General features: G+C 36.7%; 1 protein-coding gene across 1 annotated transcript in view; it reads left to right on the forward strand.

Annotated features, from left to right (window-relative positions):
- Positions 1-17,582, forward strand: part of KLHL4 (kelch like family member 4) — a 172,749-nt gene extending 155,167 nt beyond the window's left edge. Inside the window, 2 exon segments of the mRNA XM_047843874.1 lie at positions 15,865-16,036; positions 17,523-17,582. Of these exon segments, the coding sequence (XP_047699830.1) occupies positions 15,865-16,036; positions 17,523-17,582 (232 nt within the window).
- Positions 17,583-18,120: the final 538 nt, after the last annotated feature.

The raw sequence follows: 18,120 nt of genomic DNA on the forward strand, positions 1-18,120 counted from the left end.
AAATAAAATGATGGAAGTAAAATAGAATTTGAGCAAAGTAAACAAAAGTAAAAAATATAGTAATAAAAATTAAAGAAATATATTTTTACTAAAAATTGAAAATAAAAATGAATTTTTTCTCTTTCTGTATAAAGAAAAAGAAAAGAAATGTAAAAGAGAAAAAAAGAAAATTGAATAGAGGAACCCTCTAACAGATTGAAGTAGGACTGAAATTACTTTGTTTTCCCTAGAAGTCAGTCTATGTAGTACTTATAGTCCATAAACTAAGTCAGTGGTGGGTGAAATTTGTGTTCTTGAGGAATGAAGTTGGCCCAGTTGGGCAGGGCTCAGTTTAACTGTACTTCTCCCCACTAGATGGCGCCGTTAGCCTACTGGGATGGATTGTTGCAGAGTTCCTGGGTGTGTATGGCCATGTGTGGGAGTGGTGAAAATGGCGCCACCCAGCTACCCAGTCTGTTCTCCGGATCAGCAATTGTGCACCTGTCCTCTGTCTTCAGCTTTGGTCCACTCCCTGCTCTTTCACTCTCCATGACCAGGCCCCAAGCAGTACTTCTCTCCTGAGTTTTGTCTCAATTGCTGCTGTTTTCCCCGGTCCCTTACTTCTGAAGGACTGCTGCTTTGACCTGTTCTGCCCCTCTGTGGGAGGGTTCTCACTGAGCAATGGCCGAATGAGCAATGGCTGAATGCTGGCTGCACCCAGAAACACTTGCTGGACCCTGCTGCTGCTGGTGCCTGAGACTGTGGCCAGGTGCCAGCCCACCCCAGTAAAAGTTCACGAGATAGTGTAGCAGCAGTGTTTCAGGGATTATGGAAAATCACAACATACGTCTGGCACCCTTAAGGACCTTGTTCCAGCACCAGCAAATGTGGCCATTTTCTGGGATCTGCTGGGACCAGGTGGCTTCAACATCTCTATCAAATGTCCTTCAAGTAGTGGAACCGCTTTTCCCCGTGTGGCCCAAGAACCACCCGGACCCCACTTTGTTCCTGGGGATTTGCCCTTCCCACCAGAGCACCGCCAGGTATCGAGCTGTGGAATTGCAGACTCTGCGCTCCCCTTGTTTACAGTCTTAATGGAATTTAAACCCTCTCCTTTCTCCTTTCTCCTTTCTCCTTTCTCCTTTCTCCACTTTTAGTTTAGTCCCTGCGGCTGTTTCCAATTTTCCACTTTCTCTCCAGCTGCTTTTGGGGAGGGGTGCTTTTCCCGTATTCTTCCCCCCCGTCCCTAGTCTCCATCCTCTCTCCACCCGCAAAAGTGGTTCCCTGCCCTCTGCAGCTTCTCGCTCCCCAAATTCACGTCTACGTGTCTTGTACCTGCTGAATTCTGTGGTTCAGTTTGTGCAGATTGTTGTGTTAATCCTCCAGTTTTTTCTAGGTGTGTTGGATGGTTTAGTGTTGGTCTGGATGTTTTTCATGGATGCAAGACACACAAAAATTTCCATGTTGTTCCTCCATCTTGGCTCCTCTCTGTTTTCTTTTTTTAAGCCTTCTACCAAGATATACCCTTTAATAAGGGAATTTAATCCATTGGCATTTAAAGTGATTACTTAGAAATAATTACTATTGCCATTTTGTTATTTGTTTTTATATATCTCATAGCTATTTTGTCCCTCCTTTCCTCTCTTCCTGCCTTCATTGTGTTCAGTTGATTTTTCATAGTGACGTCTTGATGCCCCTCTCAATTCCTTTTTGTATATTCTATAATATTTCTTTTGTGATCATCATTGGGATTACAAATAACATTCTAAAAGTTTACCAATCTTTTTAAAATTGACACCAAATTAACTTCAGTTGCATAAAAATACTCTAATCTTTTTTTTTTTTAAATTTTTTTTCAACGTTTATTTATTTTTGGGACAGAGAGAGACAGAGCATGAATGGGCGAGGGGTAGAGAGAGAGGGAGACACAGAATCGGAAACAGGCTCCAGGCTCTGAGCCATCAGCCCAGAGCCCGACGCGGGGCTCGAACTCACGGACCGCGAGGTCGTGACCTGGCTGAAGTCGGACGCTTAACCGACTGCGCCACCCAGGCGCCCCAAAAATACTCTAATCTTTACAGCTCTGCCTTCTCCCCTGTTTTGTTATTGATATAACAAATTCTGTCTTTATATATTGTGTACCGATTAACATAGCTTTATGATTATCTTCATGCTTTTGTTTTTTACAATCTGTAGAAGAATAAAAAGTAGAGATACAAACCAAAATTAAAATAATATCTAGTTTTATTAATAACTAGCCGATGTTTTTACTTGTACCAGTTAACTTTATATATTCATATATACGTATTCTATAAATATAAATATTTATTCATATATTCATATGACTCTGAGTTATTGTTTAGTAATTTTTTATTACAACTTGAAGAACCAACTTTAGAATTTCCTTTAGGACAGATTTACTAGAAGTAAACTCATTTACCAATAGCTTATCTGGGAGTGTCTTAATATTTCCCTCTTTTTTGAAGAACAGTTTTGCCAGATATAGAATTCTCAGTTGACAGGATTTTTCTTTCAGTACTTTCAATATACATTCCTACAGTTTTCTGCTAAAAAATTTGCTCGTAATCTTATTGAGGATGCTTGCATGTCAAAAATTGATTTTGTCTTGCTGCTTTCAAGATTCTTTTTGTGTTTGATGTTCAACAATTTGATTATATTATCCCAGTGTGGGTCTGTTTATATTTGTTCTGCTTGAAGTTCACTTAGATTCTTGGATTTGTAGATTCCTGTTTTATTCACATTTGGGAAGATTTAAGCTATTATTTCTTCAAATATTATTTCTTCCTCTTCCACTCTCTTCTTCTGGGACTTCCAAAATGCCTATGTTGATCCAATTGATGTTGTCTCATACGTCTGTTAGACTCTGTTAACTTTTCTGTATTTTTTGCTCCCTAGACTTCATAATTTTAAATGATGTGTCTTCAGGTTAACTTATTTGTTCTTCTTCCTGCCTGAGTTTCCTACTGACTCCCTCTAGTGCTTTTTTTTTTTTTTTTTTTTTTTTTTTTTTTTTTTTTTTTGGATTCAGTGATTTTATTTTTCAGCTGTAGATTTTCTGTTTGGTTCTTCATCATAATTTATTTTCCTTTGTTAACATCCTCATTTTGTTGGGTTATAATTTTCCTGATTTCTTTTAGTTTTCTTTTAGTTCCAGATCTTTTAGTTTCCTTTAGTCTGTCTTTCTTTTAGCTCTTTGAACATATATATGATAGTGGACTTAATGTCTTTATCTTGTATGTCAGATACCTGTGTTTTACAGGGAGGTTTTCCAGAGATTTCTTTTGTGTTTTTTTAAATGAAACTCATTTTCCTGTTTATTTGTATTTTTTGTGATCTTTTATATAAAATTGGGCATTGGAAATTACATACCTTTCCAGTCTCTGAAGACTGGCTCCATGCATGGGAAAACCATCACTAATTGGCAGGTCATCTTCTGTGCCTGGGATCAACCCAGTATGAAGATGTGAGGTCTTTTCAGACATTTCTTGGATGTGTGTTTCCTCAACTTTTGTATGTGTGTGTGCCTGTGTGTGTTTTGATTCTCTGTGTATATGGCAGTTTTTAAATGTCTTATTTTCCTTAAGAGTTTAAGCCATGCTGCTTCTTAAGCTTTAGCTGTTCTCTTGTAATCTTCAATCAGTTATCTTTTTCCCAAGTTGTGTATATATCGGTAATATCCCTACATGTTTCACAAGCCATGTGTTCTACAACTTCCCATGAATTTTCTTAACCTGAGATCTGGGCTGTGTCACTTTTGACTCTCTGATATCTGAATTATGTAACAGAGAATAATCTGTCTTTCAGCAACCAGACAGGTTAGATTCTTGCATATTAGGTCTGTTATTTTCTCTCTGGTTCAAGGAAAGGAACTGGGATCAGGTCACTGCTTTCTACAAACCATGATGTCATTTGCTGGGAGGGTTGGGGGCAAGGACAAGTGAAAATATCACAAACTGCCTACTGATTTGAATGAAGCTTTTTCTTGACTGAGAATTTATTTGGCTGTGGATCTTTGAATGATTTCCAGAACTCCTATAGTTATTTCAGCTAATATCCGTTTATTTCATGTTTCTGTGACAGCATGAGATCCTAGAGCTTCTTAGTCTACCAGCTTGCTGACATAACTCACTAGTGATGCAACATTAGAAACAATATAAAAATCACATGACAATCACTTTGGGTTACCTGCATATTTGAAAGATAAAGCTGAACTTGTTATGTTCTTTATTTATATACAGAAGTACAATAAAGAAATTATATGTAATTACAAATGAAAAGGACCTTGAAAATCTAGTACATCCTTATCACCATACAGAAGTGGAAGTTGAAACCCTCTTTGGTTAAATGAAAAATAGTGGCAAAAAAGATTTTGTAAACTTTGGAAACTAATCATATTTGACTTTCCATTTCAATATGCAACCAAAAGCTCAGTATATTACACTCAGGAAAAATGATATAATTAAACCTCAAGCCAATAACTTCTACTTTTGTAATGAAGAATTTTGGCATGTGTACCAAATTTTAAGCTTTTACTATGCACGTGCATGTGTGTGTGTGTGTGTGTGTGTGTGTGTGTGTGTGAAGGGGAATTGTGTTTCTCTTTTAGAAAGACCAAAAATATATAGTAGAATAAATATTTGTTTAAAATCCACTGTAAGATTCCATTGTGTATATAAATTACAATTTCTTTATCCATTCATCAGTTGATGGGCATTTAGGCTCTTTCCATAATTTGGCTATTGTTGAAAGCATTGCTATAAACATTGGGGTACAAGTGCCCTATGCATCAGCATTCTGTATCTCTTGGGTAAATTCCTAGCAGTGCTATTGCTGGGGCATAGGTTAGATTTATGGATAAAGAAATTGTGGTTTATATACACAATGGAATACTACAAGGTGATGACAAAGAATGAAATATGGCCTTTTGTAGCAACATAGATGGAACTGGAGAGTTTTATGCTAAGTTAAATAAGTCATACAGAGAAAAATAGGTACCATATGTTTTCACTTGTATGTAGATTCTGAGAAACTTAACAGAAGACCATGGGGGAGGAGAAGGGAAAAGAAAGTTAGAGAGGGAGGGAGCCAAAACATAAGAGGCTGTTAAAAACTGAGAACAAACTGAGGGTTGATGGGGGATGGGAGGGTGCAGAGAGTGGGTGAGGGGTATTGAGGTGGGCACTTGTTGGAATGAGCACTGCGTGTTGTATAGAAACCAATTTGACAGTAAATTTCATATTAAAAAATAAAATAAAATCTACTGTAAGAAATTGAGAAAAGAATAGTTTCTATTGAAATTTTATTTTATTATTAATTGATCAATTTATTTATTTAAATTTTATTTTTTTTCAAGTTTTTATTAAATTCCAGTTAGTTAACATATAGTACAATATTAGTTTCAGGTATAGAACTTAGCAATTCATCATTTACAACACCCAGTGCTCATCACAAGTGCCCTCCTTAACACTCATCACCTATTTAATTGCCTAGATAATTTTTTGATGCCTTCTATAGACCAAAGTGTAGAGAGCATACAACTCACAAAAGATTTGGTACAAATCCACCTGTCAGAAAATATATACACACATTCAAAACCTCACACTTGTATCCATAAAAAGTAAGTGTAGTTTTCATTTTAAGTAATGGTACCTAGACACCAGATTCTATTTTTATGCCTGTGAAAATATTTGAGTTTTTAAAACATAGAATAACTATAGCCTCCTCTTTATATAAACTAATGATATTGGAAAAGACTAGATCATAAGCAGACAATATCAGGAATTACTATATTTGAGAAAATGCAACTTTATTAAAAGTAGAAACAAATTCATGTAAAACAAATTATGCTATTTTAAGTTTCCAGTAATACTTAAAACTGTATTGGAGTTATACATTCATGAGAAGGTGAAGCCAAAGGGTGGCCATATTCTCCATATTGATATAGAGAATTTATGTCCTTTACCAAAATATTAAAAGTAACCTAGAAGAGTTTTATACAAAATAACACAGTACTGTACAAAATTACATTTAACAAATAAAAAGTCATGAAGGTTTGTTACTATGAAAATCAGACCTGCCTTCACAAAGTTTCTTCTTAATTAAAAATTAAATCATGTAAATTTATAGACAGAAATAATATTCTAAGCACTTATAATAGCAATTTTATTGTAAGAAATCCAAATTAGTAAGAGATTTTTATTTATATTAGAATCCATGCTTTGTTCTATTGCAGCCTTGGAGGCTTCTTATTGAATCTTCTTATTGAATCTTGGTGGTATAACTTGTGTTGCATTTGCTTGGTTCTTTGTATCTAAATGCATATGTGTACAAAACAAAGTTTGGTAGAAAAATATGTATTTAATAAGAAAAATTCTAGAATACATAAAATAATTTTTTAATGTTTATTTATTTTTGAGAGAGAGGAGGGGGAGACAAAAAGAGAGGAAGACAGAATATCCAAAGTGGGCTCCGCACTGACAGCAGAGAGCCCAATGTAAAATTAACTTTATAATTTCTTAAAGTGTCTATATTTATTTAAATAGGCATCCACACATGCAACTAGAAAAATAGAAACTCAATTCATATTTTATATGAAAAAGTTCATAGTGCAGACTACAAAACTAAATATTCAACAAACATATCCTAATACTTAAATGTTTAATCTTATTTACTGACATAGTTAAATTTCCAAACATATTTATTTTTAAAAAATCAGATTTATTAAAAAAATAATGGAAAAAAAGAGCACTTCCCATATACCAAAAAAATGTATAGTATACTAGTTAAAAGTATTAAGTTTGGAGTCAGAACAATCTGAGTTCAAATCCCAGGTCTACTATTTACAAATTATGTGACCTTGACCCAGTTAGTTTACATCCACTAACATCAGTTTCCTCATGTGAAAAATTAAAAGGATGATTATAGCGTCAACATCAGAAAGCATAATATGATAAATAATAAGGCAGTAAGCACACTTCCTGGCACCTGTTAAGTACTCAGTAGAAGTTATCTGATGGTATTGTATTTGTTTCTATTGTTTTTGTAATGATTATTATTGTTATTACAATTATTATCCCCTTATTGGTGTTTTCTTTCAAAAGACCTTAAGAAAATGGCAAGTGTTAAATTATAATTTTCAAAAAATTATACTTATGGCTTTCATACAAAAATAAAATTAACATGGGTCAGGATTTTATGATTCGTTAACTAATGAGGCAATTTATACAATGTTAAAACTGAATCTTTCAAAGAATCTTTTTTTTAATATATGAAATTTATTGTCAAATTGGTTTCCATACAACACCCAGTGCTCATCCCAAAAGGTGCCCTCCTCAATACCCATCACCCACCCTCACCTCCCTCCCACCCCCCATCAACCCTCAGTTTCTTCTCAGTTTATAACAGTCTCTTATGCTTTGGCTCTCTCCCACTCTAACCTCTTTTTTTTTTTTTTTACTTCCCCTCCCCCATGGGTTTCTGTGAAGTTTCTCAGGATCCACATAAGAGTGAAACCATATGGTATCTGTCTTTCTCTGTATGGCTTATTTCACTTAGCATCACACTCTCCAGTTCCATCCACGTTGCTACAAAAAGCCATATTTCATTTTTTCTCATTGCCACGTAGTATTCCATTGTGTATATAAACCACAATTTCTTTATCCATTCATCAGTTGATGGACATTTAGGCTCTTTCCATAATTTGGCTATTGTTGAGAGTGCTGCTATAAACATTGGGGTACAAGTGGCCCTATGCATCAGTACTCCTGTATCCCTTGGATAAATTCCTAGCAGTGCTATTGCTGGGTCATAGGGTAGGTCTATTTTTAATTTTCTGAGGAACCTCCACACAGCTTTCCAGAGCGACTGCACCAATTTGCATTCCCACCAACAGTGCAAGAGGGTTCCTGTTTCTCCACATCCTCGCCAGCATCTATAGTCTCCTGATTTGTTCATTTTGGCCACTCTGACTGGCGTGAGGTGATATCTGAGTGTGGTTTTGATTTGTATTTCCCTGATAAGGAGCAATGCTGAACATCTTTTCATGTGCCTGTTGGCCATCCAGATGTCTTCTTTAGAGAAGTGTCTATTTATGTTTTTTGCCCATTTCTTCACTGGGTTATTTGTTTGTCGGGTGTGGAGTTTGGTGAGCTCTTTATAGATTTTGGATACTAGCCCTTTGTCCGATATGTCATTTGCAAATATCTTTTCCCATTCTGTTGGTTGCTTTTTAGTTTTGTTGGTTGTTTCCTTTGCTGTGCAGAAGCTTTTTATCTTCATAAGGTCCCAGTAATTCACTTTTGCTTTTAATTCCCTTGCCTTAGGGGATGTGTCCAGTAAGAGATTGCTACAGCTGATGTCAGAGAGGTCTTTTCCTGCTTTCTCCTCTAAGGTTTTGATGGTTTCCTGTCTCACATTCAGGTCCTTTATCCATTTTGAGTTTATTTTTGTGAATGGTGTGAGAAAGTGATCTAGTATCAACCTTCTGCATGTTGCTGTCCAGTTCTCCCAGCACCACTTGTTAAAGAGACTGTATTTTTTCCATTGGATGTTCTTTCCTGCTTTGTCAAAGATGAGTTGGCCATACGTTTGTGGGTCTAGTTCTGGGGTTTCTATTCTATTCCATTGGTCTATGTGTCTGTTTTTGTGCCAATACCATGCTGTCTTGATGATGACAGCTTTGTAGTAGAGGCTAAAGTCTGGGATTGTGATGCCTCCTGCTTTGGTCTTCTTGAAAATTACTTTGGCTATTCGGGGCCTTTTGTGGTTCTGTATGAATTTTAGGATTGCTTGTTCTAGTTTCGAGAAGAATGCTGGTGGAATTTTGATTGGGATTGCATTGAATGTGTAGATAGCTTTGGGTAGTATTGACATTTTGACAATATTTATTCTTCCAATCCATGAGCAGGAAATGTCTTTCCATTTCTTTAAATCTTCTTCAATTACCTTCATAAGATTCTATAGTTTTCAGCATACAGATCTTGTTCATCTTTGGTTCGATTTATTCCTAGGTATTGTATGCTTCTTGGTGCAATTGTGAATGGGATCAGTTTCTTTATTTGTCTTTCTGTGGCTTCATTGTTTCAGATAAGAATGTGACTGATTTCTGTACATTGGTTTTGTATCCTGCAACTTTGCTGAATTCCTGTATCAGTTCTAGCAGACTTTTGGTGGAGTCTATCGGATTTTCCATGTATAATATCATGTCATCTGCAAAAAGCAAAAGCTTGACTTCATCTTTGCCAATTTTGATGCCTTTGATTTCCTTTTGTTGTCTGATTGCTGATGCTAGAATGTCCAGCACTATGTTAAACAACAGCGGTGAGAGTGGGCATCCCTGTCGTGTTCCTGATCTCAGGGAAAAACCTCTCAGTGTTTCCCCGTTGAGGATGATGTTAGCTGTGGGCTTTTCATAAATGGCTTTTATGATCTTTAAGTATGTTCCTTCTATCCCGACTTTCTCAAGGGTTTTTATTAAGAAAGGGTGCTGGATTTTGTCAAAGGCTTTTCTGCATCGATGGACAGGATCATATGGTTCTTCTCTTTTCTTTTATTAATGTGATGTATCACGTTGATTGATTTGCGAATGTTGAACCAGCCCTGCATCCCAGGAATGAATCCCACTTGGTCATGGTGAATAATTCTTTTTATATGCCGTTGAATTCGATTTGCTAGTATCTTATTGAGAATTTTTGCATCCATATTCATCAGGGATATTGGCCTGTAGTTCTCTTTTTTTACTGGGTCTCTGGTTTAGGAATCAAAGTAATACTGGCTTCATAGAATGAGTCTGGAAGTTTTCCTTCCCCTTCTATTTCTTGGAATAGCTTGAGAAGGATAGGTATTATCTCTGCTTTAAACGTCTGGTAGAACTCCCCTGGGAAGCCATCTGGTCCTGGACTCTTATTTGTTGGGAGATTTTTGATAACCGATTCAATGTCTTTGCTGGTTATGGGTGTGTTCAAGCTTTCCATTTCCTCCTGATTGAGTTTTGGAAGAGTGTGGGTGTTTAGGAATTTGTCCATTTTTTCCAGGTTGTCCAGTTTTTGGCATATAATTTTTCGTAGTATTCCCTGATAATTGTTTTTATCTTGAGGGATTGGTTGTAATAATTCCATTTACATTCATGATTTTATCTATTTGGGTCATCTCCCTTTTCTTCTTGAGAAGCCTGACTAGAGGTTTGTCAATTTTGTTTATTTTTTCAAAAAACCAACTCTTGGTTTCGTTGATCTGCTCTACAGTTTTTTTTAGATTGTATATTGTTTATTTCTGCTCTGATCTTTATGATTTCTCTTCTTCTGCTGGGTTTAGGCTGCCTTTGCTGTTCTGCTTCTAGTTCCTTTAGGTGTGCTGTTAGATTTTGTATTTGGGATTTTTCTTGTTTCTTGAGATAGGCCTGGATTGCAATGTATTTTCCTCTCAGGACTGCCTTCGCTGCATCCCAAAGCATTTGGATTGTTGTATTTTCATTTTCGTTTGTTTCCATATATTTTTTTAATTTCTTCTCTAATTGCCTGGTTGACCCACTCATTCGTTAGTAGGGTGTTCTTTAACCTCCATGCTTTTGGAGGTTTTCCAGACTTTTTCCTGTGATTGATTTCAAGCTTCATAGCATTGTGGTCTGAAAGTATGCATGGTATGATCTCAATTCTTGTAAACTTATGAAGGGCTGTTTTGTGACCCAGTATATGGTCTATCTTGGAGAATGTTCCATGTGCACTCGAGAAGAAAGTGTATTCTGTTGCTTTGGGATGCAGAGTTCTAAATATATCTGTCAAGTCCATCTGATCCAATGTATCATTCAGGGCTCTTGTTTCTTTATTGACCGTGTGTCTAGATGATCTAACCATTTCTGTAAGTGGGGTGTTAAAGTCCCCTGCAATTACCACATTCTTATCAATAAGGTTGCTTATGTTTATGAGTAATTGTTTTATATATTTGGGGGCTCCGGTATTCGGCGCATAAACATTTATAATTGTTAGCTCTTCCTGATGGATAGACCCTGTAACTATTATATAATGTCCTTCTTCATCTCTCGTTACAGCTTTTATTTCAAGTCTAGTTTGTCTGATATAAGTATGGCTACTCCAGCTTTCTTTTGGCTTCCAGTAGCATGATAAATAGTTCTCCATCCCCTCACTCTCAATCTAAAGGTGTCCTCAGGTCTAAAATGAGTCTCTTGTAGACAGCAAATAGATGGGTCTTGTTTTTTTATCCATTCTGATACACTATTTCTTTTGGTTGGCGCATTTAATCCATTTACATTCAGTGTTATTATAGAAAGATATGGGTTTAGAGTCATTGTGATGTCTGTATGTTTTACGCTTGTAGTGATGTCTCTGGTACTTTGTCTCACAGGGTCCCTCTTAGGATCTCTTGTAGGGCTGGTTTAGTGGTGACAAATTCCTTCAGTTTTTGTTTGTTTCGGAAGACCTTTATCTCTCCTTCTATTCTTTGTTTTTAATTTTTTTTCAAGGTTTTTTTTTTATTTATTTTTGGGACAGAGAGAGACAGAGCATGAACGGCGGAGGGGCAGTGAGAGAGGGAGACATAGAATCGGAAACAGGCTCCAGGCTCCGAGCCATCAGCCCAGAGCCTGATACGGGGCTCGAACTCATGGACCGTGAGATCGTGACCTGGCTGAAGTCGGATGCTTAACCGACTGCGCCACCCAGGCGCCCCTCTCTCCTTGTATTCTAAATTACAGACCCGCTGGATAAAGGATTCTCGGCTGCATATTTTTTCTGTTTAGCACACTGATGATCTCGTGCCAATTCTTTCTGGCCTGCCAAATTTCAAAAGAGCGATCAGTCACGAGTCTTATAGGTCTCCCTTTATATGTGAGGGCACGTTTATCCCTTGCTTCTTTCAGAATTTTCTCTTTATCCTTGTATTTTGCCAGTTTCACTATGATATGTCGTGCAGAAGATCGATTCAAGTTATGTCTGAAGGGAGTTTTCTGTGCGTCTTGGATTTCAATGCCTTTTTCCTTCCCCAGATCAGGGAAGTTCTCACCTATAATTTCTTCAAGTACCCCTTCAGCACCTTTCCCTCTCTCTTCCTCCTCTGGGATACAAATTATGCGTATATTATTTCTTTTTAGTGTATCACTTAGTTCTCTAATTTTCCCCTCATTCTCCTGGATGTTTTTATCTCTCTTTCTGTCAGCTTCTTCTTTTTCCATAACTTTATCTTCTAGTTCACCTATTCTCTCCTCTGCCTCTTCAATCCGAGCTGTCGTCGTTTCTATTTTGTTTTGCATTTCGTTTAAAGCGCTTTTTAGCTCCTCGTGACTGTTTCTTAGTCCCTTGATCTCTGTAGCAAGAGATTCTCTGCTGTCCTCTATACTGTTTTCAAGTCCAGCGATTACTTTTATGATTATTATTCTAAATTCACTTTCTGTTATATTATTTAAATCCTTTTTGATCAGTTCATTAGCTGTTGTTATTTCCTGGACATTCTTCTGAGGGGAATTCTTCCGCTTGGTCATTTTGGATAGTCCCTGGAGTGGTGAGGACCTGCAGGGCACTTCCCCTGTGCTGTGGTGTATAACTGGAGTTGGTGGGCTGGGCCGCAGACTGGCCTGATGCCTGCCCCCAGCCCACCGCTGGGGCCACAGTCAGACTGGTGTGTGCCTTCTCTTCCCCTCTCCTAGGGGCGGGATTCACTGTGGGGTGGCGTGGCCCATCTGGGCTACTTGCACACTGCCAGGCTTGAGATGCTGGGGATCTGGCGTATTAGCTGGGGTGGGTAGGCAAGGTGCACGGGGGCAGGAGGGGCAGGCTTAGCTCGCTTCTCCTTAGGTGATCCACTTCAGGAGGGGCCCTGTGGCAGCAGGAGGGAGTCAGATCCACTGCTGGAGGTTTAGCTCAGCAGAAGCACAGAGTTGGGTGTTTGGGCGGAGCAAGCAAGTTCCCTGGCAGGAACTGGTTCCCTTTGTGATTTTGGCTGGGGAATGGGCGGGGGGATGGCGCTGGTGGGCGCCTTTGTTCCCCACCAAACTGAGCTCTGTCATCTGGGGGGCTCAGCAGCTCTCCCTCCCTTTGTCCTCCAGCCTTCCCGCTTTCGGAGCAGAGCTGTTAACTTATGACCTCCCAGACGCTAAGTCGCGCTTGCTGTGGGAACACAGTCCGTCAGGCCCCTCTGCTTTTGCCAGCCAGACTCGGGGGCTCTGCTTGGCCGGCGAGCTGCCCCTCTGCCCCGGCTCCCTCCCACCAGTCCGTGGAGCACGCACTGCCTCCCGTCCTTCCTACCCTCTTCCGTGGGTCTCTCGTCTGCTCTTGGCTCTGGAGACTCTGTTCTGCTAATCCTCTGGAGGTTTTCTGGGTTATTTACACAGGTGTAGGTGGAATCTAAGTGATCAGCAGGATGCGCGGTGAGCCGAGGGTCCTCCTACGCCACCATCTTCCCTCTCTCCTCGCCAAAATAATTTCTAAAAGAAAATACTCCAGAGTAATTAACAGGCGTTTTCTACCCAAGGAATGGAACAAATAGGAAGTTCAGGTTCTAAGGAGCTGCCTTGTTTGTGCCAGTGGCCCCACGCTAGCTCTTTATTAATTGTACCACCTGGGATGCTGATAGGGAACTGAGCTTTGGAACATTTCAGGCCTGGCATGGAATGCAGTTTTTACACAAGTGTCTTGTGGTTCAGAAATCCGATTTCACAGCTTATCTTCCGTTAGATGAAAGTGTTTACGGTGTGTCTGGAGCTGGAATAAGTTCCTGCGGGTGCCCAAGAGCAGGGGCCTCCTCTCTACTCTCATTAATTTGCTGATGCCTAACTGCACTGATGCAGAGGTGAGATATCTGGGAGAGAGGGCTCAAAGAATCTTTGAAGAAAAGACATAAAGACAATTAATAATACTGAAAAAAATATTAATAGACAAGGAAGTAGTTAATATCTTATAGAGAGTAAAATACAATCATTGGGGGTCATTTCTACCTGATGGAAATTAATTCTATCTCTATCAGGCAAAATTCATTTATATTGTCATGTATAAGAATCACAAGAAAACGCAGCTTTCTACAACTTAACACCTACAGAGTTATAAAATAGTCCTGTTAGTAGAAAGCCAATCAAAAGTTCATGTTCTGTGAAATTTGATCATCCTCATTTTTATGTCTGAGACAATTTTCCTGACACTGTTTTCAACACCTAAAACACTGTTGGCCTATTAATACCTTAGGAGTCTCATTCAATTATTTAAGGTAATCATTTAAATTTTTCTAAAATCATCACATAAACATGGTGGTTGATTCAGGGATTACTATTTCTATAATGATGATCAGAAAATTGAGGCAAAGAAGTCAAGCAAATGATTCCTAATTTCTCTAAGTGTAAGAATAAATCCATGATTAATTGTCTTTATTTCAGGCTCCATTTTTTTTCTACTAGAATATATACACGTATATTCAAAGTGAGGAGAGATAGAAAAACAAAAACAAAAAGGGATAATTGTGATGTTATTTAATTTGAAAGTGATATAGTGGCTAAACATTTACTTTAATAACTTTTCCTGTGTGCCTTTATAGATAGTAACCATAGTGCAAATGTGTTTTCTTCAGAAGATTCAGCATTACCCCAATCCCTCATGTTAAATCCAGATTTGCCAGATTTTTTAGCATTATCATGCACATACAGGAAAGTCAGGTTTGGATGCAAATGTGTAAAGAAACCCTTCTGTGAGCCTTGGTTCCCCATTCATTTATATGTGTACTCTGTTAGTTGACTGCAACATCAATTAACAATAGCAAATATGTTGAAAATTTTGTTTAACTAAAGCATACAGTTGTGGATTTTCTGGTTCTAGGTTTTATTATAACATCAAAATTGAAGATGTTGTTACATGACACTCAGCAATATGTATGAGACATGAAAGATATTTTAATTATTGCTGATTACAGATATTATTAAAAATATTACTGGATGTGAGACCAAGTTCAAATGGAACCTGAGATTAGATAATTTAGAGTATAATTAAATACATGAAAACAGAAATGAAAGGGGAAATAAAAATATAAGAAAATTAGTAGAAGGTAATAAATAAAAATGTCTTCTGTAAAATACACCTTTTTCATTGAGTTTTGTACCTAGGCCAATACAAAATCAGAGAACATTTCCATGTATAATTATATAATTTTTCTTTCATTGTTTATTCCTTTTGAATTTTAGTGTTGTGCATTTTTTAAAAGGCTTAAAATTTTACGAAAGAATTCCTGGAGAAGATTTTATTACTTACTGAATTCTCTTTCATTTTGCTCACAGAAAAGTTTTGGAGATAAAGAATTAGCTTCAGATTAAAATGGAAAAAAACCTTCTGTTACAATAAATAGGAATATTCATGGGGGGAAAATATAGGATAAGACTATGGCCATTCTAACTACAAACAGTATTAAAACTATTTTACTACAGTCTACAAAACAAAAAAGACAATTATATTCAGATTTATTTGAAATGTGAGCTTTCATATGATAAGATCAGGCATCTCACATATAACTTTTGAGAAACAAAGGGTAAGAGAAAAACAAAAGCTCTCCAAATAGCATACTAAAAAAAAGAGGGGGCATTTTTCATATAATGTTAAGATACTAATATATGAAATTTCCTCATAGAGAATCTGAGTACTGATCAAAGAAATACATAGTATTTTGGAAAGAAAATACATTTTTATATGCTTGAGTGATCTCTTGTGGATGAATAGAATTTTTTCATGTATTTATTTTAACACTTATTGGTCGAAGTAAACTTGATATTTATAAGGTGCTTTTAATTCCTTATATTGGATAAGTATACATTTTATGAATGCTTATTATTTTTAACACTATTGGACTTCCCTTTTCAATTGTCTTCCTAAACTTCTTAAGGTATGATCCAAAAAATGATTCATGGTCAACTGTGGCACCTCTGAGTGTTCCTCGAGATGCCGTTGCTGTATGTCCCCTTGGAGGTAAACTCTATGTGGTTGGAGGATATGATGGTCATACTTATTTGAACACTGTTGAGTCATATGATGCACAGAAAGATGAATGGAAAGAGGTACTATCATTGAAAGTATGGAAATTAGTACATTTCAGGTTTTAATAAAAGTTTAAAAAATATACTTTAGAATTAATTTCATCCTTTTCTTCTCTAGGGCCTACCCAGAATATTTTAGTAAAATTTGCAGTATTTTCTTTATCTGTGCTATAGAGAAACAGTCGATCTAATTTGTCATGAACAGGATCCATCAGTACTTATATGAAAGGGGACAGCACATTCTCTTGACTTTATGGGCTCATTCCTTTCACAAAAAAGTGAATCAGATCCAATAATTCAAAAGCTTTACTCTGAATTTTTATGTATGTATTACGACTTGAGAACTCAAGAGCAATGTCCTTGTCTACAAATATCTGCTCCTTCTTATTGGCTGTTGCCCATGGGAAATTTGTTTTCAGTTCCACTTTTATACATTCTATAAACTGCAACAATTTTCAGCTTAATCAGTCATTCAAGGAATTTAGTGCATGATGAGAAACTGGAATTAAACCCTCTCAAGAATGCTAGGCATCAAACAGAAGAAATTCTAAGGAGAGTATAAGAAGGCCCTGAAAGGATATCTTGGGGATTCTAAAGGCAAACTTGATATTTTTGACATTTTTTCTAGTGATAACTATGAATTTATTCCAAAATATCTAGTGGTGTTCTATTAATTAAATGATAGCTTAATAAAAAAATTAGAGTATGATTAATTTTTCATCATTTCCACAGACAAACATTGTATTTTATCTAACTTCACCTTTCCTTACACTGACTTCTTGCTGCTCTGTAGTGTATGTAGTAAGTTGGTTACTGTTGTAAATAAATATGTGTTAATATAATGATAGTTGATAATGGCTTTCTGTCTCTTTTCTCCAACAACATGATTCATTAAGACCCTCAGGAACATTCAAATTTGGCCATGTAGGTAGCTTCTTACTTTATCAATGCTCAGGACCAGCTAGGAATGGCAGAGAATTTTTTTTTAGCAAACAAGGAGTTGTTAGATCAAATACAATAATCAAAATGTTTGTATAAGCTTGTGGAATTTAATTTTCTGGAAATTATTGACCAGTAGCTAAGAGATCTAGATTCTATTCCTGGATTTTCACTCTTTCATTGTGTGACTTTGGAAAGAGTGAAAGAGAGCTAATGGATAATGGAATTATAACCATTATCTGCCAAATTATTTTTATCCATTGTCTCACTTAATCGTAACAAAAAACTTGAAGGATGAGAATTATTAGCTGTAACTTTTCAAATGAGAAAATCATAACCCCAAATCAACTGCTTCTAAAACTTAGGTCTACATAATTTAAATAATATACTCTTTCCACCATATTGGACAACTATCTGGACTGCATTTTCCATCTTTATGCCAGGGCAATGTTGGACCAGAATAGCTAAGGACTTGTTCAACTCCAACATGTTGTATTATATATATTATGCTGAGGACAAAGTTCATTAAAATGGTAATTTCTTTTCTTGATTTTGTTTTCTGTGTTAGGAAATTCCTGTCAACACTGGAAGAGGTGGTGCATGTGTTGTGGTAGTGAAGCTGCCATAAAGCTATCTTTATCAATAGGATGGAAACTGGTCATTTCAAGAAATGGAATAGGCAGAAGAGAGGAAGAAGAAATATATTCTTTCCTTCAATTATTAGTCAAACATGAAAATTATTGTATCATTTTAGTATGTACTTATAATTGATCTCATTTGAAAAGTCAAAGCAAGTTTTCAAACATGAATTACATATAGGTGTTAAGTGTGTTGTTGCAGCTGATAACATGGAAATCCAATAGCCTAGGTTTAGCCTCCTTACTAAAATTTTTAAGGGAAATCAACAGAGGCCAAGGTATGAAGGGTTGTGAAAGCATTAGTAATTTTGAAGTTAAGAATATGAGAAGTTAAAAACATTTTTTTTTATTTCAAAAAGTGAAAGGTACTCTATTACCTGAACTATATAAAAGAGAACATCTAAAGTTTAGAATATTAAGTCTGGCTTTCAGTAAGATATCATTCCCTTATTCAAAAAAATCCCAAATAGATAAATTACACCTCATATTTATAAACAGGAAAACGTTTACTAGGTTGAAGCTAAAAAA

This window comes from Prionailurus viverrinus, chromosome X (assembly GCF_022837055.1).
Source record: "Prionailurus viverrinus isolate Anna chromosome X, UM_Priviv_1.0, whole genome shotgun sequence".
Classification (NCBI taxonomy): domain Eukaryota; kingdom Metazoa; phylum Chordata; class Mammalia; order Carnivora; family Felidae; genus Prionailurus; species Prionailurus viverrinus.